We start from the raw sequence: 21,861 nt of genomic DNA, 5'->3' as shown, positions 1-21,861 counted from the left end.
CCATGTCCATGATGTACGTCACTTGACGTTTGAGATGGGATGCCATCGTCATCATTTACGACTATCTCCATGCTTTCGCGTTCAAGGATGTCGTTCTCCCGCTCCAAGTCGCTGTAATCATCGCTTTGAAATGCCCATTCGCCGTCAAATACTTCCATTTCTTCTTGAGAGTTGGGGGAGTTGGACATGCTTTCATGCAAAGGACCCTCCTGGAGAAATGGATGCGCTACGGTAAGGGCATAGTAGCGTCCATCTATCACCACTGTTCCGCCGATAGCAGCTTTCTTCTTTGTATCGTTGACAAAAAACTGTCTCCCACAAAGGCTGGAATGAATAAAGCCTGCATCTTCCATGACATCAACCAATACAGCAGTGAACTCGGCTTCTCCAGCAAGCTCTCTGACGTCCGATGTCTTTACACCCATCACTTTGAAACCGTCCTCCTCGATCTTGTTATCTTTGGCGAGCATTCGCATTGTTCGACGAAGAACAATCTTGCTTTCGGAGACGACCACAATAGTAGGATGTGCGTGCTGCTCATCAGGGCCAACCATCCAGCAGTGACGTGCCATAAAGGTATCCCGGACGTTGCAGTTTCGATAAATCTCTGGTTTCTCATTCTCCACAATTCTGTCCGACCTGGGAAGTATTTTTTTGTGCCATAACTCCAAGGCGAACCCTTTTAGGCTCCAGCGGCGTTTTCCCTTAATGCTGTTGATTTCTGTCCCAAACGACTCACTGTAGCAAGCTCTCGTAGGTTTCGTGAGTATGTTGGCTATTATTCCACCACGGGGTTGGGGGGTTCCTCTGACACCCATTGTGGATTCGCTATGTCGTTCAAAGTTTGATAGTAGGATCGATTTGAACTGCGCGAACACACAATGCTTTCATCGCACTACTTCGACATACTTCGGATTGAGAAATTGAGACGGGGCTGAACTTCTCAAACAAGGGAATCGTGTATTTTTATGGGCGGGAAAGATAGCCTTAGTGCTTATGCACTGATGTCCGATGTCACAGCACATTAGTGCAGCTGACAGCTTTTGGCTTCTCACTGCGCCTCCAAGCCCAGCTACATAGCTCCGCCTCCAAGCTTAGCTGCATAGCTCAGCCTCCTCACTGACCGGTCAGCACTTGGTAGCCGAAGCCTCATTAATCTCGCATTCTAATAATTAGTTTATCGTCCCTTACAGATTGTGTCATCACCCAACGAATGCAATCATGAGTACAATACCACTCCAGAATCTACATCCAAGTGCTACAGATAAAGAGCTCGATCGTCTCTTGTTGGGTCCAGTTGGGGAGGAAGGGCTGCCTCGAGCTTTGCAAGAACGGATTACTAAGCATCTATGGGCTGGCCCAGGTGTTTCAATTTCTGAAGATGTAGTTACACTCTGGAGCCAAGCAGCTTTTTTCGAGTATTTCAGAAAAGAAACCAACAACTGGACTTCGCACAGTATTCAGCCCGCAATCTCAACATACACAGACTTTTTTGGGCTCGTCCAACATCTACGAGAGAACTCCGAAGAGCCTCGCAACTCCCTCAAGTTTCAGTCGTTTTTCACACGTCTGAGTTTACGTCCGAGAAATACTACAGAAAGACACAATCTTGTTCAGCAAGCAGAGTCTGAAACTCTTCCTTCATCGGTTGAAAAACATAAAATGGAAGCAGCACTCGCTCTTACCGTGCGACTTTGGTTGATGGTAAGAGTCGATGTTGCAGATTCAACAGGTTTCTTCCGCAACCTAGACTATGAATGGCCTGAGAATGAAAGCTTGGAAAGAATGGTTAAAAGAAGGTTGGCGGGAAGCAGCTTGCAATTATCTCCAGCATATCGCCGGTGGCCAAAACATGTCGATGCTCATGCTCTAGAACGTATTGGAGGGTTTGATATCATCTGGACAGACGATTTGGCAGAGCACTTGGCATTCGACGATGACCTGCTAACAGTTTCACTGTACCATCACGTTGCTGTACTAGAAGGTCAAATACAAGGCACTGGTAACAGGTACGTATCGAGATTGAATGAAGAAGTAAGACTCCCACGCTAACGTTGCATAGCGAACATCTTTCTGCGGAGTTATTGAATGAGACACTCTCTAGTCTGGCACTGCTTCTTCCATGTCGATCACAGACAGCAAATTGGTTCAAAAGATCTGCCAAAGTGGCTTTACAACATGGTCATGTTATTGATGAGAGCGCGCCGGAGCTACCTAAATGTTCCCTAGGTTATAACCTCAAGGACTATACTCACTGGGGATATAGACTGAGCGTTATTGTCGAAGCATACGATAAGACACAACCGAAGGGAGCTTTACAGCTGTGGTACGACAGACGGAGTAAGGTTGAATGGTTCACTTTCTGGGTCGCAGTGCTTGTCCTTTTACTGACGATAACTTTCGGTCTCATACAATCTGTCACTGGGATTCTTCAAGTGTATGTAGCATACCATCCGCATCGATAGAGAAATCTCAACTTTGTTTTGGGATGCTTCGTGAACGAAGAAGTATAGAGCAAAGAAAAACGTTGACTTACGGCCGTCATAAACTTGTAAACAACTCCACAAACTTTCCCGGGCCACTATCGTGAAGAAAGAAGACACAATCATCCAAAGAACAAAATCAAAAACAATCAACAAATTGGCAAACGTATACAAGAAGCCAGCAATAAACATATCAATACCGAAACACAACCCCCCAACACTCCCACCTCCTACTTCCTAACACCCCACCCCTCCTCCGCCAACCAACCAAACACCTCCTCCACGCCCATCTGCACATTCCCCGGAATAAGGCCCTTACTAGGCGCCGGATCCGGGCGAGCCGCATCAAAAGCGTCAACGCGTCTCGTACAGCCCGCGCCAACCTCCAGCACAGTGCCAGCACCAGCCTCCTTCTCATCGCCCTCCAGCAGCCTCACCATCGCGTCCGCCACCTCCTCCGGCGTCGTCCACCGGTCCCCGCCCTCGTCCACATACGTCATCTTCTCGGGATGCTCTGTCCACAGCGGCGTGCGCACGACACCGGGCGCGACCGCGTTCACCCGCACGCCCAGCCGCGCCTCCAGAGGCGCCAGGCTCCGCACAAACCCGCTGATGAAGTGCTTCGTGCCCGCGTACACGGGGTTCGCAAACCCAGGCGACTGCCCCGCCACGCTCGAGACATGGAGGACGCGCTTGGGCGCCGCGGGCGACACCCGCGTCTCCTTGACGCTGCCATCCTCGGACGCCGGGTTCAGCCACTGCGCCAGCGCCAGCTGCGTCACCCGCACCGGGTGCGTGATGTTGATGTCCAGATGTGTGTACCGCCCGCCCGCCGGATCGTCGCGGCTCGCGGCGCTCGCGCCCGGCGGGTGCCAGAAGTTGCTCCAGTGCGGCTCGTACACGCCCGCGCCGGGACACACGATGTCGAAGGTGCCGAACTCGCGCACCGCAGTGGCAAACATCTCGTCTAGCGCTGGCCAGGAGCGCACGTCTGTCGGCACGAACACGGCGCGCCCTTCCTTGTTGCTGGCGTCTTTGTCCTTATGCGCGGATACCAGTGCCTCGGCTTCGGGCCGTAGCGCTAGGTCTGCGATTACGACGTTGCAGTTGCGGGAGAGGAGGGCGGTGCAGAATGCGAGGCAGATGCCTGTTGTATGTGGGGTCGGGCGTTAGCGTGGGGTGCGGTGGGGTAGTGGGCGCGGTGTGACAAGCAACGTACCTGAGCCTCCGCCAGTGACGATGGCCGTCTTGCCATTGACCGAGAACGGTGTCTGCGTTGCTGCTGCTGCTGCCATCTCGAGAAGCTCTGTCGATAGGTAGGTAGAGTGGATAGGTAGGCAAGTACAATAAGCGTCCACAGCTCGTGAAAGAATAAAATCAGAGAAGAAGAAGAAGAGAGAGAGGAAAGGGAAGACAGCTTGCCGATAACAACAAACCTCCCCTCCCTTCCCCCGGCGCGGGGTTTATATACCAGTACCCCGCAGCCGGTGGAGCGTGCAGCAGCAGCAGCAGCAGCAGCAGCAGCGCGTCGCACACAACTGTGTGCTGGCCTAGCGGACGAGCGTCCGCGCGCGGGGTCGAAGCAGCTCCCCGCAAGGTAGTCGGAACTCCTCCCCCACTCGGCAAACCTGCCGCTCCACTATCGCGCTGGTGGCGCGTGTCGTGTGTGTGGGGAAGGCCCTGGACAGTTCATCCGCACGTGACGCGGGGAAAACCTGTCTTCGACCACCCTAAACTCCACCAACTCCACCACAGCCCGGTACCGGGCGACACACCTTCCTCACCCAACAACCACCGACCACACCACTCGCAATAGCAAGCCCAAAAAAACTTGGTTTATGGAAATCAAAAATCTATTGCCTCGATCAGTTTTGCATCTGCGGGCTGACATGCTACTACCTAACGCGCTCGCTCGCCGCTCCCCAGCGGCTCACAAAACCCAGCCAATCAATTACTCGATCGAAGCCATCGACATCTCGTGGCCGACAAAAGCCTCTCTGCGCCATTGCCCCCCGAGTACCCTCCCTTTTTTACCCCAAACGATACTGGTCGCGAAGCCGCGATCCCAGAAACGCCATTACATGCATGGGTATCCTGCGCCGTTCGATGCGGCATCGCCGTCAGTCGTAGCCCAGCCAAGTGGACTGGGCGGGTTTTTTTGGTCTTTTTTTTTCCCCTTTTCTTTTCGTACTATGTTTTTCTGTTGGAATACTTTGTGCAAACGCATCTTCGCTCTTTCTCTTCCAGGCTGCACTGGCAGCTGGCGTACTGAAAGAAAAGGGGGGAAGGGGATGAATTGAATAAGAAAGACGAGTGTGCAAGGCCCGGGACATCACATCAGATTGGGATATTATCCATCCGCATATGAAAAACCGGAAAGCCAAAAGGTCTTGACCACACACCCACGTCGGGCTAGAGCTAAGGGGCCTTACATTGCATAAATCAAGCAAGCCTCAAAGATTGAGCACTCTACTGGGGTCCTTGAGGAATTCGCGGCGATACTCGGTGATGGCGGAGGCGACGGACTCGGCGTTTTTTACGTTCTGCTCACGCAACTGCTTGAGCACTTGCTTGAGGCCAGCGCGCCACTCTGTTTGTTCTTCCTCTGTGCGCCCGGGGTTTACAATCCCCAGTTGCACAAGCACTTTATCTTCTACATGGTTAAGCCGCCTAGAGTCAGCTGGAACGTGGTGCAGGGAAGGGCGGGAAAGGGGAGATGTGACAGGTATGGCCTTGCAACGCACCACTTAGTCCCATGGCGCGGAAGTGCTGTCCATCGCACTCATTGTCATTGCAAATGCCCCCTGCTAATTCGTAAGGACAGACTGGCTTGATGGGATCGATCTCGTGGCTGTAGGTAAGTGACCGAAACCCCCCGGGCACGCTCCGGGAGTATTCTGGATGATACCGATACGCCCTGAACTGCTTGAGTGGGCTTTCGTAGGGGGTAAAGCGCGACGGGATCGCCGGCTCACTGGGTAAGAGTGCCTGTGGACGTATGTATTAGAGGCGGAAATAGTGGGAGAAGGGGACGTACGGTTTGTGACGGCTGTAATTCCTGAGAAGATGGCGGCTGGAGCTCTGGAGCCAGGTCATCAGCTACGACAGCAACTTGGGTTGGAGGTGATCGGGAGAACCCCTCTGACGCTGACGCAGACACGGCGGGTGTGGGCTCAGAGGTTGTGGTGGCCTGAGTGTCTGCAGTGAGTTGAGCAGGTTCCAGCCCGGTAAGATCGGCAGGAGATTTAGTCCGGGGCGTGGGGTACTCGCTCGTGGGCGCAGAAGATGCAGCATGCGCTGCCTCTGGGATAGCGTCCGACGGCTCGTAGTCGTCTTCGTCCTCGTCCATAGCAACGTCGGACTCGGCATCAGCGATGTCGGTAGGCGCAGGCTTCGGTGGCTCTTGGGTGTCCATGTTCTCGTCTCGGGCAGTGATGTCATCATCCTCTTGGCTGTCTCCGAAACTGTACGGAGAATCGTTGGCGACCTGAGCGGCAGCATCGCCACCCGGAGCCTTCTGCGCCGCTTCGCCAGAGGGCTCGGGGGAATAGAAGTCTTCGGTGTCTTCTTGCTCCGACGATTCCGCGGGAAGGGCAGGCTTTGGGTCAGCGTTGACAGTCTTGGAAAGCTGCCGGACACTCTCACCAGTCACAGGCTCTACCGCTGGAACGGAAGCCAGCGGCTGAACTGGACTCGGCTCGTAATCGTCTTCAGCTTCGCTGTCGGACATCTCCATCTCGGCATCGGTAGTGTCGGATTCGTCTTCCACCTCGCCCTCGGATATATTTTTGGCACCATCCGCGACGACTGCTTCCTGTGTAGGCACCTGCGAAACATTGTCAAGTTTCGCCTCGGCAGGTAGGAGCATGTCGACGTCTTGACGCGAAGCATCAGTAATGGGATCTTGACTTTCTGGGGCGGCATTTTCCTGAGAGAGGCCTTTGGAAGCTATTATCAAGTAAGCATGAATCCGGTTGGGCAATAACGCGGCAGAACAAATGGTAGTGGGTCTTACCTTCGAGATTGGCAGCTTCAGACTCTTGCTGCTGCATGATCTCGTTCTTCTTAGCTTGAAGCTCCTCGTGCGGCATCCCCTCCGTGTCAATACCAAGGCCCTCAAGCTCATCGATAAGCTGTTCTTTCTCCAACTGCCGCTTGCGATTCTCTGCCTCAATCTGCTCCATTTCTCTCTTAAGCTGCTCGAGTCTCGACAAATTGGTACTGAGCCCGGCTTCTGAGGCAAAGATACTAGACTGAAGTTCAGCTCGTCTGCGCCGCCTCCACTCAGATTCGGCTGGTGATTGCGACACGCTGCTCCGATCTCCTACAAGAGAGACGCTGCGTTCCTTGGCGGCAGGCGCAGCCGTACCAGCAGGGCTTGTACCTGTATGCGCAGAGCGCTGGTCTGCGTGTGACAGAATCGGCATCTCATTTGCTTGGTACGTAGCTGACGGCGGAGTAGCGACGATACTCTGCGGAGCGGAAGCCGGCGCTGACTGCTTCGCCATCACAGGAGTCGAAGCGCGGCTGGATTGGAGTTTGGCCTTTTGCTGAAGTTGCCGCTCAGCCAACTTCTTTTTCAAAGCAGCAAGCTCTTCCTCTTTCCGTCTCAGATCATCTGCTGTCCCTGGAGTTTGAACGGCAGGGGTGGTGGCTTGAGTCGAGCCATTCTGGCCGAAATTGGGCCTCGACGGGAAGTCTGTGAGTGGCGGCAAGTTGCGCGCGGCGGCAGTCTGAGAGTAACCAGATGACTTTGCAGCCACCGGAGCAGGTTGCGTCTCCTCAAGATCATCGTCAACATCCATGTCGCTACCTTCAGACTCATCGTCACTCACTTCAATGATCAGATCCTGATGATCGTTCTCATATCTGCTTTGACCGAAGGGACGCTTGAACATCGAGGGGGTGGCGCGTTGCATGTCCTCAAAATCCGCCGCCACTGGCCGCTTACGCCCCTGGTTGATAGGAGCTGCGGGGGCAGGTGCCGGCGCAGGCTTGTTCGAGGCTTGCGACTGGGGCTCAGTAGACGTCATGAACAAACCAGGTATCCCTCTAGGCGACTGTGCATGCACGGCGGAAGGCAAAGCAGCCGGCGATTTCTGATCGACTGAAACTGCGTTCGTATCGACTGCATGGGCGCTGGATGCATCGTGGGGAGGAGTAGCAGTTTCAGTTGTGTTGATAGTCGCAGGTGTCTGCGCGCCGGTACTTTGATTGGCTGATCCATTTTGCTGCTCAACCGCAGGTTTTTGCCGTGGAAGCTTGAGCGCCTCAATCTTCTTGCGCAAGAGCTCATTCTGAGCGGCTTTCTTTTGGGCAGCAAGAGCTCCCGGATCGACCGGATCTACAGCCTTAGCAGACTCTGCAGGAGCGTTGGGCTTTGGCGCGCTCGAAGCATTCTTTGTAGGTTGTACCTGAGGCGCAACAGGCGCCTTCTCTGGAACAGCAGCAGGTGGCGCTGGCGGCTGGGCCGTCGAGCTTGCCTTGCCGCTCTTGGCCGCCATCAAACGCTTGATGTACTCGGCACGGTCTACAGGCGGGGATGTGACTTGCGTGACTGCAGGCTTCGTAGCAGGGATAGTTACCGTAGGTTTGCGGGTAAGCTTCGCCGAGGTACTGTCTTGCACTGGCGCGGCAGCCACGGGCACAGCAGGCAACGGAGAGGCACCCGAACTTGACCGTACAGCTGGGGCAGTCGCTTGTACCGGCTTCACAGAAGTAGACAAGGATATTCCTGCAGCGTTACCGACAGGCGCCGCAGCATGAGCGTTTACCTGTGGGGGAGGAGCGTTTGAAGACGCGTTAACAGGCTGCGCTTGTGTTAACCGGGGGGAGATCTTTGAAAGATGAACGAAAATCTCCCCGAGGAGCTTGGGGTCAAGATTCTCCTTGACCAAGTCTGCAAAACCGTAACCCTGATCTTTCAGGACCTTGACGAAAGCAATCGACTCCTCCCTCTGCTTTGCCAACGGAATGGATTTCTCACCGTTTGGCGAGCTCCTTTCTTCAGGCTTAGTATCTTGTGCAATGGCAGAAGAAGATTGCACGGACGGTTGCTGGTTCGAAGATTTCGAGTACTGGGATATATATGCACGATCATGTTCGGGACGATAAGTATCATAACCTCTGCTGCTGCGGTGCGGAAGCTCTCTCGAAGAAGAGACAGGTGATCGCCCGTCACGAGGTCTCTGCATCTGCGAGGATTCGGGCCTGTACTCATCGCGATGGCTACCGCGATCATACTTGCCAATCTCGCTCCCTAGATTTAGGTTAGTATAGATCGTTGAACTGGCGTTTTTGTGGCACCTACGCAACCCGTAACCACGAGGAGAGGCGGCTTCAGCCCCAGGACGGTACCTGTCGCCGCTCGCCAGTTGCTGATCGCGAGCCTCGCCTTGACGAGCTACACCCGAGCGCATTGCGTTCGAAGCCGTGTAGTCCGTCGCGGCTTTCGGCCTGACGTCGTCACTCAGCTCACCCTCCTCTTTGTCGCCTACCAGTTCCGAGACTCGATTGTTGTGCGCGGGAGGAGCCGGTTTGACCGGCAGCGTTGGTGGAAGCTGAGGGACAGACATGGCCTGGGGAGGTGGCACGGGGAAGCCAAGCGCCGGAGGCTGAAAGCCAGGAAAAGGAATGGGCGGAGGTGGAAGAAAGCCTGGCTGGCCTGCGAACGGCGGGGGAAAGACGGGCGGCGGGAGGGTGCCGTTGTTGAAGAGGGTGGAAAAGGTAGTAAAGTCCATTTGGTGAGGCAGCGACGCGTTCTGCTGGAAGGCGGCCGCCGACTGCGCCTGCGGTTGCTGCGACGGCGGCGGCGGCTGCTGCTGCGACTGCGGCGGCTGGTTTTGGAAGCTGGCCGGGGTGACGTTTGGCGGCGGCGGGAGGGGCATGGGATAGGAGCGGCCGAAGAACGGCGGCGCGGGCTGATAGTTGGCCATGATAGGAGATTCCTGCAGGTTAGCAGCAGAGGCGGTCACGTATGCTAGTAGTAACTACAAGTGAAGAAACGAGATGGCAGAGCGATGCATGGATATGTCAGAATCGCATGGGGCGCCGACAAGAAGCAAGCAGCGCGTCTCCAGGCTCGATGCGTGGAGGCGTGCGGGCTTGGGAGGGGAGGGAGATGGAGGCAAGATGGTGATGAGAGGCGGGTCGGGGGTGTTTGAATTTCGGCCATCATGATCGATTCTGCCCGGCACTGGTCCGTGCGCGCGCGAGCGAAGCACGACTGACAGCGCCTGGCACCGACTGGCACTGTTCACGGCGGGGGAAGGGCGGCGACAGGCCACGCTCGCATGCACACGTCTTTCGTGGCCCCCGTCACTTCCCGCGCGCCAGAGCCGACCACTCGACGCGCGACATTGACAACTGTTACTGCACAAAACTGAAAAAAAACCACGACGTTGCTTGACATTGCTGCGTGCCCGTGATTCGCGCCGCCGACCGGGGTTCCCTGATTGGCGCGCTGGACGTGCCCCCGGTGACGAGTGTTTTGTTCCCATCCGCTGGCGATCCAGCCTGTCCACCGCCTTCACGCAACCACCTACAACTCCCACCGGTCATGGATTGTACATACCCTCTTTGATCCGTGCCGTTTCTTTCCTTTCGTTCTGCGTCCACCTGCCGCCTCAGCCCGGCGGAATGCCCCTTGGTCCCGCTTAGTCCCCGAGTAAACAAGCCGTCGACTACGCGCCGCCATGACTTCGCCGGCGCAGAACGGTCCCCGATGGCGCATCAACCCGTTTAATCGCTCCTCGAACCCCTCGTCGCCCATGCCCCTCGACGGCGCCGAAAGACGCAAGTCCATGTTCGAAGGCTCGCCGCTGTCGCCCATGCCGTCGTTAGGTCATTCACGAAACCAATCCTCGTCTTCCCTTACGAATAATGCCTTGATACCCGCGCGCAATGACTCTCGCTTTCGCTCAAACTCCATCCGCAACAATGCGGCCGCCGCCGGAACCTTCGCCCCGAAATTCATAAAGTCGGAAGAGATGCAGAATGCGCCTCAGCTGGTGCGCGGGATCGAGGGGGAGAATGACTTCTCGGGCAAGCGATACGTCTGGTTGAGGCATCCAGAGACCGCTTTTGTGCGAGGATGGGTCGTCGAGGAGCTGGACGGCAACCGGTTACTGGTGCAATGCGACGATGACACTGTAGGCGCCACACTACCCGCTGTGAGACTCGAGCTGACCTGTTGTAGCAACAAACCGTGGACTCGGACAGCGTCGACAAGGTCAATCCGGCAAAGTTCGACAAGGCCGACGATATGGCGGAACTGACGCATCTAAACGAGCCTTCGGTGGTGCACAACTTGCACATGCGATACCAGGCGGACTTGATCTATGTGAGTTGGAGGCACGCGCATCGGTATGAGAGATGGCATTCTGACTTTGAACCAGACGTACTCCGGTCTTTTCCTTGTCACGGTCAACCCCTATTGCCCATTGCCCATTTACTCGAAGGACTATGTCGACATGTACAAGGGTCGGAATCGGGAAGATACCAAGCCACACATCTTTGCCATGGCAGACGAGGCGTTCAGGAACTTGGTGGACGAAGGCGAGAACCAGAGCATCCTCGTTACTGGAGAGTCAGGTGCTGGAAAAACGGAAAACACCAAGAAGGTCATCCAATATCTCGCGGCTGTCGCTACGTCAGACGCACCAAGGCGGAAGTCTACCGGTGGCAACCACTTTTCGGACCTTTCTGAGCAGATTCTCCGGACGAATCCCATTCTGGAATCATTCGGTAACGCGCAGACAGTACGCAATAACAACTCTTCTAGATTCGGCAAATTTATCAGGATCGAGTTCACTCGTGCTGGTCAGATTGCAGGAGCATACATTGACTGGTATCTTCTGGAGAAGTCGAGGGTGGTCCGCCCAAACGCAAATGAACGCAGCTACCACGTCTTCTACCAGTTGCTCCGCGGGGCTGACGCTCAGATGAAGAAAAGTTTCATGTTGGAAGATTTGGACGTCGGAGACTTTGAGTACACCAAGTACGGCAACGACGTTATCGCCGGCATCTCTGACATTGACGAGTGGGCGGCCCTCATCGACGCTTTCCATGTCATGGGCTTTACCGAGAAAGAACAGCAATCGATATTGCAAACAATTGCTGCCGTAATGCATTTGGGTAACGTCAAGGTCGTCAAGGAAAGCCTCCGCGCAGACCAGGCAGCACTTGATCCGGACGCGGAGGCGCAGGCTGAGAAGGTTTGCAAACTACTCGGCATACCAGCCGAGCCGTTCATGAAGTCTTTGCTTCACCCGAGAGTCAAAGCTGGCCGGGAATGGGTGGAAAAGGTACAGACGCCGGAGCAGGTTCGTCTGGCTCTCGATGCCCTCGCAAAGGGCATTTACGAGCGTAGTTTCGGCGACCTCGTTAGCCGCATCAATCGACAACTAGACCAGTCGGGAACTGGCGGCGATGACTCTCACTTCATTGGCGTCCTCGATATTGCTGGTTTCGAAATATTCGAGGATAACAGCTTTGAGCAGCTCTGCATCAACTACACAAACGAGAAACTGCAGCAATTCTTTAACCACCACATGTTTGTTCTCGAGCAAGAAGAGTACGCTAGGGAGCAAATTGAGTGGAAGTTTATCGATTTCGGGCGCGATCTGCAGCCGACAATTGATCTCATTGAGCTCTCCAACCCCATCGGTATCTTCTCTTGCCTTGATGAAGACAGTGTCATGCCCAAAGCAACGGACCAGTCGTTTACGGAGAAATTGCATCAACTCTGGCATGGGAAAACACAAAAGTACAGGCGCTCAAAGTTCAACCAAGGCTTCATTCTCACGCATTATGCAGCCGAGGTCGAGTACTCTACAGAGGGTTGGCTGGAAAAGAACAAGGATCCTATGAACGACAATGTCACTCGACTTCTTGCCGCGTCGACCGAAAAGCACGTGGGCAAACTATTCGCCGACTGCGCAGACATGGGCGACGAAGGCACATTCGGGCGAAGCCGCGTCAAGAAAGGCTTGTTCCGGACGGTTGCGCAGAGACACAAGGAGAATCTCGGGAAGTTGATGGGCCAATTGCATTCCACCCACCCCCATTTCGTTCGCTGCATCTTGCCGAATCACAAGAAAAAACCGAAGCAATTCAGCGCTCCATTGGTTCTGGACCAGCTTCGTTGCAATGGTGTCTTGGAAGGTATCCGTATTGCCCGCACTGGTTTCCCGAACAGATTGCCTTTCGAAGAGTTCCGCCTGCGGTACGGCATCCTTTGCAGTGACCTACCCAAGGATTATATGGAAGGTCAAGTGGCAACGAGGATGATTTTGGAGAAGCTCAACATGGACCGCTCGTTCTACCGCGTTGGTCTTACCAAGGTCTTCTTCCGTGCTGGTGTCTTGGCCGAACTCGAAGAACAACGTGACTCTCTAATCAGCAAGATCATGGCTCAGTTCCAGTCTCGCGCTCGGGGATACCTGACGCGCCGCGCCGCACACAAGCGGTTGTACAGGGCCGAAGCTACCCGCGTCATCCAGCGCAACTTTCAAGTCTACCTTGATCTCCAGGGCAATCCGTGGTGGCAACTGTTTGTTCGCATGAGACCGCTTCTGGGCGCTACTAGGCAAGCTCACGAAGTCAAGAAGCGTGATGAGATGATCCAGAAGCTGGAAGAACAGAGAAAGACCGAGGCGGATGAGCGCCAGCGAATCGAAGACGAGCGCCGCCGCGTTGAGTCTGAAGTCCAGCGAATCCAGGATACGCTCGAGAGTGAACGTGCTCTCGCCTTGGACAAGGAGGAGATCTTCAAGCGCCTCCAGGAACGCGAAGCTGAGCTGGTGGATAAACTTGTTGAGGCCGAGGCGGACTCCGAGAACTTGGAAGAGCAACTCAGCGCACTGATGATAGCAAAGAAGGAAATCGAGGAACAAGCCGACGTGTGGCGCAGGGAGCTGGAACATGCCGGCGACATCATCAGCCGCCTTGAAGAGGCCAAGCAAGAACTTGTCAACAGGATCACCGAATTGGAGCTTCAGATAACCGAAATGGAGCAAGCCAAGAACGAGCGAACCGAGGCCGAGAAACAGCTTACCCATGAAGTCAACATGCTCAACAGTCAGCTCTCCATCAAAGAGACCAAGTTGCAGGACCTCGAGGAAAAGCTGCTCAAGAACGACCAAGAACTTGACCTCAAGCTCGCCGAAGCCACGAAGGACCTTGAAGCCGCGAGGAAGCAAGTCAAGGAGCTCGTTGAAGAGAACCGGGAAATCAGGCAGCAGATGACAGACCTGTCTGCTAGCGCTACAAGCTTTGAGGACCTCGTCAGGCGCAAGGATAGCGAGCTGGCCATTCTCAAACAAGAGAATAAGCATTACGAGTCTGAAAAGGAAAAGTTCGACACCGAGAGGAACTCCCTCACCTCGAAGCACAACAACATTCAGAGCCAGCTACGGGAAGCAAAGGCCGAGAAAGAGGCGATGCAGTCCGCTAAAGCACAGCTTGAGCGCGAAGCCGCTGACACAAAGGCACTACTGGAAGCCAAGCTCTCTGAAGATGCCGAGGCAGGCGAGAGCCGCAAAATTCTTGAAAAGCAGGTGGAAGATCTCAAAGCTGAGCTCTTTCAAGTCCAGGCGGACCTCAGCCGTGAGAGGCAGTCCCGCGATGATGTTCAGATGCTTAGTGACCACAAGTTCAGCGAGCTCAAGGAACAGCACGAAACTCTCAAGGAGGCCAAGGTCACCATTGAGAAAGAGATGTACGTCCAAACGGATGTCTTGCGTCGCGCAACCGAGGCTCGTGCTACAGCTGAGAAGGAGCGTAAGGAATACCAAGAAGAGCTTCGCACCCTTCGTCAACAATTTCTCGACTTGCAGGAGGCGAAGCTGGAGGCCGAGTCTTCTGCGGAAGCGAAAATTGCCAAGCTGGCATCGGAGCGCCAAGCTGCGCTGCGTCAACAAATCGAGGCCAAGGAGAAGCGGTTGGAGGAGATGGAACGAGAGTGTGCTCGACTCAACAAGGAAGTCCAAGGCCTTACTCAGATGATCGCTGAGTCAGATACGTACAGAGCCTACAACGACCAACACAAGGAGCGGCTCGAGCGTGAACTGGTTACCATCAAGGGCCGCCTGACGGCTTCCGAGAACGATAACCGTGCCTTACTCAACAAGGTTCAGCAAAAGAATCTTGATATTGCTCGGTCTAACTCTCGTGCCGGCGAATCTTTGCGTGTGCAGCTCATGAAGCTCACTGCTGAGAAGAACCGGGTCGACGAAGACAACAAGAATCTGTTCCGACAGGTCGAAGACGCTCATCTTACCATCACTTCTCTCGAAAAACAAAAGGAGAAGCTGTCTCTTGGTTTGGAAGACCTCAACCATGAACTCACTCGTGAGCAGATGACCAGCCGCAACGCGGAGAAAACGGCATCGACAGCCAACCTTCAGGTCGCCGAGGCCAACCGTAAGCTTGAAACGGAAAGACAGCTGAAGAACCAGGCCCAAGCCAGCAACCGCACCGTCCAGCAAGCTCTTGACACCGCCAACACCGACCTGGCTGAGTGCCACAACCAACTCATGCTCCTTCGCAAGGTCTTCGAGCCCGATTCTGATGACGAGAAGGAAGACCCTGGTTCTTTCGAAGATGCCAAGGCCGACATCGACAAAGCTGTTCATCTCGCCAAGAAGGTGGAACAGGCTCAGTTGTCTGCCCGCCTGGCGAACGAGAGGGCGGTGAACGCAGAGGTCTTGGTTGAGGAGCTCCGCGAGAGATACGAGGGTGAGCTGACGGACATGGATGCCAAGCACGCCAGCTCTAAGCGCGCCTTGTTCGAGGAGATGAACCATCTCAACGGCAACAATGGCCGTCACATGCCTTCAGTGTTTGCTCGGGACTCGGAGAACAGGAAGCCAGGCACGCCTACCGGTACTCCAAAGCATCACCGCCACTTGAGCAGCGCTTCCGGTCGCTCTGACCACACTGTCGACACCGGAATGCTGCACAGCCGTATGGAACTTGCTTCTGAATTGGAGCTCGTCCAGAACCAACTGCAGATGTCCGAAATGCGCGCGCGTCACCTCCAGGGCCAGCTTGACCGTTCCAGGGAGCTGCAAGATGAGAGTCCGACCATGCGCCGGGTGCAGAAGCTCGAGCGCGAGAACTTCCGTCTGCATGACATGCTGGACGACTCGGCAAAGAAGGTTTCCGATCTCGAGAACAGTCTCCGCACTGGCCAGCTTTCGCTCAACGAGGTCCAGACGAAGAGTCACGAAGAATTGTTCGACCTCATCAACTCTCAAGAGCAGTCGAGGAAGAGTTTGATCCAGTCAAACAATGGTATCATCGCGCAGCTCTCCGAGGCCAAGACGGCCTTTGACGATCTCAAGCAAGCCAAGCGCGAGATGGAGGTTGATCTTCGTGATGCCAGATCCGAGCTGCAGGAAGTCAACTACGAACGTGAACAGGAGGCAGCCAACCATAACCAACTCCTTCAGGAGTTCTCGGACCTGCAGATCAGGCTCGATAATGAGCAATCGAAGCTGCTGGATGTCACCTCAAGCTTGAACCTGTACAAGAGCCGGTCGGATGAGTACTTTAGTAAGCTGGAACAGGCGGAGATTGCTGTGCTCAAAGCTTCCCGTGCCGAACAGTTCGCCAAGACTCAGGTTCGCGAGACCGAGGAGCAGTGCGCGAGCATCATGGCGGAGCGCAAGGAGATGGACGACACGATCGAGGATCTCCAACGCCAGGCTCAGCAGTACGAAGAGCGCATTGAAGATCTGTCTGCAGACCTCGAAAGTGCGCTGCAATCCAAGAAGCGTCTTCAGAACGAGCTTGAAGACTACCGCAGTCAGCGTGCCATCGATATTGAGGACACGGAGACTTCGATGGAGCATACCCGCAAGAAGTACCAGGCGGAGCTGTCGACTCTTACTCAAGAGCTGGATCAAGAGCGCCAGAACATCATCAACGTTCGCGAAGAAAACGGCCGTCTGCACGAGGAGATTGAGGAGCTGCGCGGCAAGTGGGACGACGAGTTGCTGAACTCGAGCACATGGGCCAAGGAGAAGGGCCGTCTGGAGATGACCCTTTCGGACATCAGCAACAGCCGTGACGAGGCCGTCAACGCGCACAACGATGCCCAATCGAAGATTGTCAACCTCCTTTCCCAGGTCCGCACTCTGCGTACGCAGGTCGATGAGACGGCTGCCGAGCGTGACAACTTGCAGAAGGAGAAGAAGGGCCTGGAGGCTCGTCTTGCCGAGGCTGCAGGCCGCCTTGACGACCTGGCCCGCTCCGAAAGCCCGAGCATGCGCACCGCGGCCGAGGTTGACCGCGAGCTGCTGGAACTGAAGTCGAGCCTCGCGCAGCAGGAAGACATTGCGTCGGCTGCTGTGGGCAAGATGAGGCGCGCCGAGGCGCTGAGTCAGGAGCTTCAGAAGGACATTGTGGCGGAGCGCGAGAATAACGTGCAGCTACACAAGGAGAAGGGCCAGCTGGAGAAGAAGGCCAAGGACCTGCAGCTGCGATTGATCGACCTTGAGACCAAGGGCTTCTCGTCGGCGAGCCAGGACGTGAGGTTCCTGCACGGCAGAATCAACGAGGTAAGTCTATCTACCCCCATCACCTTAACTACATTGAGAAAGAACACACCGACTAACCCCAGCGGCGGCACCCACAGCTCGAAAAGTCCCTCGAAGAGGCGCAGACGAACCGCACGACCGAGTCGCGCAGCGCGCGTGCCATCGACCGCCAAGTCAAAGACCTGCAGTCGCAGATTGACCGGCGGGAGAAGAGCAACGCGCTCATCTCGGAAGACCTCAACAAAGCGCGCGACAAGATCTCGACGCTGCTGCAGACGATCGACGAGCTGCAGAGCAGCGACTCAGCGGCTCTGCTGGCGGCCAAGCGCGCGGAGCGCGAGCTGCGCGAGGAGAAGGAGAAGAGCCTGCGCCTGGAGCGCGAGCTCGAAGGGTGGAAGGGCCTGCGGCTAGAGCGGCGCAGCGCGCTCGGCCTGCCGGGCGTGACGGGCGCGGGCAGCGACTACGCGGGCAGCCGGCGCGGCAGCACGTACGGGACGGGTGCGGGGGCCGGGGCAATTGGCCTGGGCCTGGGCGTCAACGAGTGGGGAGTGCTGGAGCCTCCGCCGAAGATTGGTGGCGGCATGGGCGGCGGCCATGCGGGCACGGCGCCCAACAGCTTCCGCTCCGGCGCCCGCCGCTTGAGTAATGGTTCCCGGAGGAGTTTTTTGTAGGTGCCGGCTCCGCCCTGGGGAGGGACGACGACGACGAGATTCAGCTTCTTCGAAAGCGGCAGCTCGTCGGCGACGAAGAGGAAGAGTCTTTGGGTGGGGGTGGAGGGGCCGAGCCGGTTTTCGGTGGCGAGGCAGTTGTAGGAGATGTGCGTGTGGAAGGGGAAGGGGATGTGGACGCAGATGTGGATGCGGATGCGGGGGAGAGAGGTGCAGGCGGCGTGCGATGGGGCGAGGAGTACCACTACGAGGGCGGGTACGACGAGTATGAGGGCCAAGGCGAGTATGAGTACGAATATGATGATGATGAAGGGGATGGGGCTGAGTGGAGTGGTGCTGCTTATGCGGAGGGCGAAGAAGGCAGTAGCGAGGACGACGAGGCAGCGCTGCGTCGGTCCAAGAGCCATCGCGTGCGGATCAATGTTCGGTCTAGGGCGTTTTTGTGATGATGGTGGGTGAGGTGGATGGATTGATGGATGGATGAATGAGTTGAGATGAGTTTGATTGGTTGGGGTTGGGGCTGGTGCGGAAGGGGCTTTAGGGCTGGTATGGTTAGGTCGTTTTTCCCTTTTTTTTTTTTCCTTTTCTCGTTTTCCTTTTCCTATGCTACCTATTGTGGTATGGTGTGGTATGGTGTTGGCCCGGGGGCTGCTTTTTTTGTATCCTATGCTATGCTGCTATGCGCTTTTCTCTTTTGGGATGGGGATGGGGAGGGGGAAGGAGGGTGCGGTAGGTAGGAGTAGTGCTAGGCTGGCGGGATGGGTAATGGTATGCTGTACGAGTGATAGTATGTTTGTGTTGTGGATATCTGTGGAGAGGGTTGCTTTTGTGATGCGGTGGTGAGCAGTGGATGTGAATTACTACATGTCTAATATGAACTAGGTAGTCACAACAGAATTTAGAAGTGAAACCCGGAAGAAATCCTGCAGTATCCAGCAGTGAGACGCAGAGCCGCAGCCACCCCAAACCGAGCCCTCATCGGTGGTCATTCACGTAGCCCTCTTTCGATACGTGCGACCGCCTCTGCGTATGCCTCTGCGCCTGCGTACACGTCCGCCTTTACGTCTATGTCGGTCTTCGGCTTCGCTCTTTCCACGGCCCGGCGAGTTTCTAACAAATCAAGTCAATCAGCACCAGCACTTCCACGCAAAAACAAGAAGAAGAAGAAGAAGAAGAAGCAGCAGAGAAAGCGATCCCACACGACCCACCTCTCCATCAAACGGAGCGCCTTCCACCTTGCCTTCCGCTCGCGATTCTTCTCCTCAACCGCCCTCCGCCGCACCTTCGCCTGCGCCCGCATCGGCCCCACCTGCTCGCGCACCGCCTGCGTCATGAGCGTGGGCCGCCCCGGCTGGCGCAGCAGGTATCCGCGCCGCCGCCACCGGTGCTTGAGCAGGTATTCGGCGTCCGCGGCTAGGATGGGGTGGGTCTGCGTGAGCGTGTAGGCCGTCTCGTGGGCGCCGGTGCGGAAGGCGCATCGTGGGAGCGTGAGCGACGGGCTGAGGTATGTGAGGATTTGGTGGCGCAGCTCGGCTGGTAGTGTGAGGAGGGCGGGGAGGTACGGGAGGGTTCGGGGTGGTGGTTGTAGGTGGGCGCGCGCGGCGCGGCGGGTGCGTGATGTCGTCATTTTTCTGTTGTTGTCGTGGTTGTAGGTAGTTGTTGATGTGGGAGTGGTGGAGTTGACGGCTTGCTGTTGGGTGAGAGGTGAGTTGGTTGGAGCGTTTCTAGGATGTGGGGGTGAGAGGTGAGGGGAGCTTACAGAGATGTTGGTGGGATGCGCTGAGGGCGACTGAGAGAGGGTTGTCGGAGGGGAGAATGGTTGGTGTGGACTAGGTCAAAGCTCTTTGGCGTAATCAAAGCTGGGGGGGAGAAGCTACTCACTGACCGGCTTGCAAGGTATGGAGCCATACCGGATTGGGATGTCTGTAGTGGGTGAATGGGTCGATTGGTGCAGTTGTGATTTGGTGATTGCTCAGTGTTGGAAGGCTCGTGTTGTGGCGTCGAGCATGTTCATGAGCTTGGATTGGCGGGCTGGTAGACGCAGAATACCCTCATGCTCGGCACTGTCATGAGGTGCATGTAGTAATAGCCCTATATCGAGTTGGAGAGCCCGTGGTTGCTATCATGGAAAGCGTATGCGTCAGTGTTTGGCGTGTCACAGCCCCCTCGACGAACAACCATCTGGCAGCTTGCACACGGACTTGATACCATGACGCCGATTCACGGCAGTCACCATCCTAAGTGGCTTGTCAGTGCTGTGTTAAGGATGTTCATGGTTACCGGGGGTGCCGTTGATGCAGGCGCCTTCCTAACACCATCCGGCTGCGGCCCGCGTCCGCCGCCTGCCTTCATAAACCTTCGTCCCCCCAGTCCCCACGACCTCCTTCACAAACCTTGCGACACCACGGCCCTTCGGCCTCCTCACCCTCAACACCCCACTGTCGCTTCAACCCGTCGCATCAAGTTACATCAACATCAACATGACTTCCCACCGCGACTCGTTTCCGCACTTCCATAATGGTGATGTTGAAATCGCCCTTACCCCGATCAACTGCTTGAGACTCCACTCCGACATCCTTCGCGACTCGTCCCTTCATTTTGAACGCCTTTTGACCGATGAGAATGCTGCCGTCCTCTCAAAAGCCGCTCTCAAGAAAGGCATCACCGTTCGCTGGCGCATCGAGCTGATCAATGTCCCGTGGAACTCCGCGCTTGAGGGCATCGGCGAGCTCGTATCCTTCGTAAAGCTCACCATTTCCGCGCTTGTAGTCTTAGCTAACAACATTACAAGCCTCTTGACAGCAAAGGAAACGTTGTCAACTCAGACAACCTGCCACGTGCTTCCATGCACTTCGAGGGTGCCTCCAAGGACCCTTCCAGACACATCGTTGACGACTGGTACTCGGCTTTGGGTGCCATCTATGGCTGCGAAATCGATATTGGCAACATGCGTGACCTCGGCTTGGTGCTCAGCCGCGCATCCAGCATTGTCAACATTACCGAGTACCTCCAGTTCAAGAAGTCCATCTTTGCGCCCATCGAGCTGGCGTTGTTGGCCGGCGACCAGATGCTCTGGCGTAGCGTCAACAAAGACCCCATCACGTGGATGAGCCTGGCCTGCCGGATCCGTTGCTTCCCCATCTTCCGTGAAGCCGCGATCCACATCATTGGAGATTGGAAGACCTACTCCGCCGCAGAGAAGGCGTCGCTAAGCCCTGAGGTGCACGATTTCTGCAAGCGCAAGGCCGATAAGTTCGCCGACTGGAAGGATAACCTCGAAGTTCGCCTCATGGAATACCGCCCCAAGAAGATCGTCTTCCAGCCCGGCATGCTGCCTAAGGGCAAGAAGGATCACGAGCCCGATGTCTTCGTCTGGCAGACTGTCACGCTGTTCAAGGACTGGCTGATGCGGAGCTTCCGTGAGGGCATGGGCGCGAACATGGCCAGCGACGGCGGGTACGGGCTGTACAAGGTGCTATCCAAGGGCAACGACGCGTACCTGCCGCTGATGGAGCAGAACAAAGTCTCGGCGCTGACTGCGCCCGGCAAGGCCGTCATCGCCGACCTCATGCGCGAGCTCAAGAAAGATGTCAGCCAAATCGTTGGTCCCGCCATGCTCAGCGAGCTGCGCCTCGACATTAAGCAGTGGCCCCCTGGCAAGCTCACGTGCTTCACCATTTTGCCTCGCCAGGCTCCGTGGGCTGTCCGCACCGCTAGTCGTCGCGGTACGCCGGCTTCGCGCCCTATGCCTACGCCTGCGCCGCGCCCGCCGCCTCGCATGCAGCGTTACGACGAGTTTGCCGACGTTGGTGATGATGATGAGGAGGAAGAAGAAGAAGATGAAGACGACGAAGGAACCATCCACGACGACTGCGAGGAGTGAGCGGTGAGGATGTGGATGGGAGGTTTCATCTACATCTGCCCGAACTTGGAGGGTTCGCTGTAGATTTTGCTGTACATTATTCAACTTCAGGGGGGTATCTAGTGGGCGTTCAAGCGGGGGGTTGGTTACGGCGGCGGGTGGATGGAGGGTGGGGATATTGGCTTGCTTGCTTACCTGCTCATCAGGCCAGTCGCCGTGCATGCGCAGGCATGCCTGGGCCTTCATCAATCCTGCGGACAACTTCGTCAGCACGCATACATACATCGAGCTGGAGGGATGGCTAA

General features: G+C 56.0%; 5 protein-coding genes across 5 annotated transcripts; 1 reads left to right on the top strand and 4 right to left on the bottom strand.

The window, feature by feature from the left end:
• Positions 1 to 267: 267 nt before the first annotated feature.
• Positions 268 to 920, bottom strand: K452DRAFT_290046 (uncharacterized protein; the record flags this gene model as incomplete). Its single annotated transcript, XM_033540932.1, has 1 exon — positions 268 to 920. A coding segment is annotated over exon 1 (461 nt), but the record flags the coding sequence as incomplete, so codon positions are not given.
• An 865-nt stretch (positions 921 to 1,785) lies between these two features.
• Positions 1,786 to 2,651, top strand: K452DRAFT_337750 (uncharacterized protein; the record flags this gene model as incomplete). Its single annotated transcript, XM_033545270.1, has 2 exons — positions 1,786 to 1,974; positions 2,040 to 2,651. The coding sequence occupies 2 exons, from the start codon at positions 1,786 to 1,788 to the stop codon at positions 2,463 to 2,465; spliced, it is 615 nt and encodes a 204-aa protein (XP_033394649.1). The 3' UTR covers positions 2,466 to 2,651.
• A 62-nt stretch (positions 2,652 to 2,713) lies between these two features.
• On the bottom strand, positions 2,714 to 3,778 carry K452DRAFT_232981 (uncharacterized protein; the record flags this gene model as incomplete). The annotated part of the gene is made up of 2 exons (XM_033537273.1): positions 2,714 to 3,630; positions 3,703 to 3,778. 2 exons carry the CDS (start codon positions 3,776 to 3,778, stop codon positions 2,714 to 2,716), a joined length of 993 nt encoding a protein of 330 aa, XP_033394648.1.
• A 1,158-nt stretch (positions 3,779 to 4,936) lies between these two features.
• K452DRAFT_360700 (uncharacterized protein) lies at positions 4,937 to 9,624 on the bottom strand (the record flags this gene model as incomplete). Its single annotated transcript, XM_033546364.1, has 5 exons — positions 8,794 to 9,624; positions 6,499 to 8,742; positions 5,521 to 6,431; positions 5,228 to 5,471; positions 4,937 to 5,163 (listed from the first exon to the last, which is right to left on the bottom strand). The coding sequence occupies exons 1-5, from the start codon at positions 9,416 to 9,418 to the stop codon at positions 4,937 to 4,939; spliced, it is 4,251 nt and encodes a 1,416-aa protein (XP_033394647.1). The 5' UTR covers positions 9,419 to 9,624.
• A 9,193-nt stretch (positions 9,625 to 18,817) lies between these two features.
• On the bottom strand, positions 18,818 to 19,602 carry K452DRAFT_360698 (uncharacterized protein; the record flags this gene model as incomplete). Its single annotated transcript, XM_033546363.1, has 2 exons — positions 18,818 to 19,418; positions 19,454 to 19,602. The coding sequence occupies 2 exons, from the start codon at positions 19,600 to 19,602 to the stop codon at positions 18,818 to 18,820; spliced, it is 750 nt and encodes a 249-aa protein (XP_033394646.1).
• Positions 19,603 to 21,861: the final 2,259 nt, after the last annotated feature.

The sequence above is a fragment of the Aplosporella prunicola genome (genome assembly GCF_010093885.1).
Source record: "Aplosporella prunicola CBS 121167 unplaced genomic scaffold K452scaffold_21, whole genome shotgun sequence".
Taxonomy (NCBI): domain Eukaryota; kingdom Fungi; phylum Ascomycota; class Dothideomycetes; order Botryosphaeriales; family Aplosporellaceae; genus Aplosporella; species Aplosporella prunicola.
This window is presented reverse-complemented; position numbering and strand designations above follow the sequence as displayed.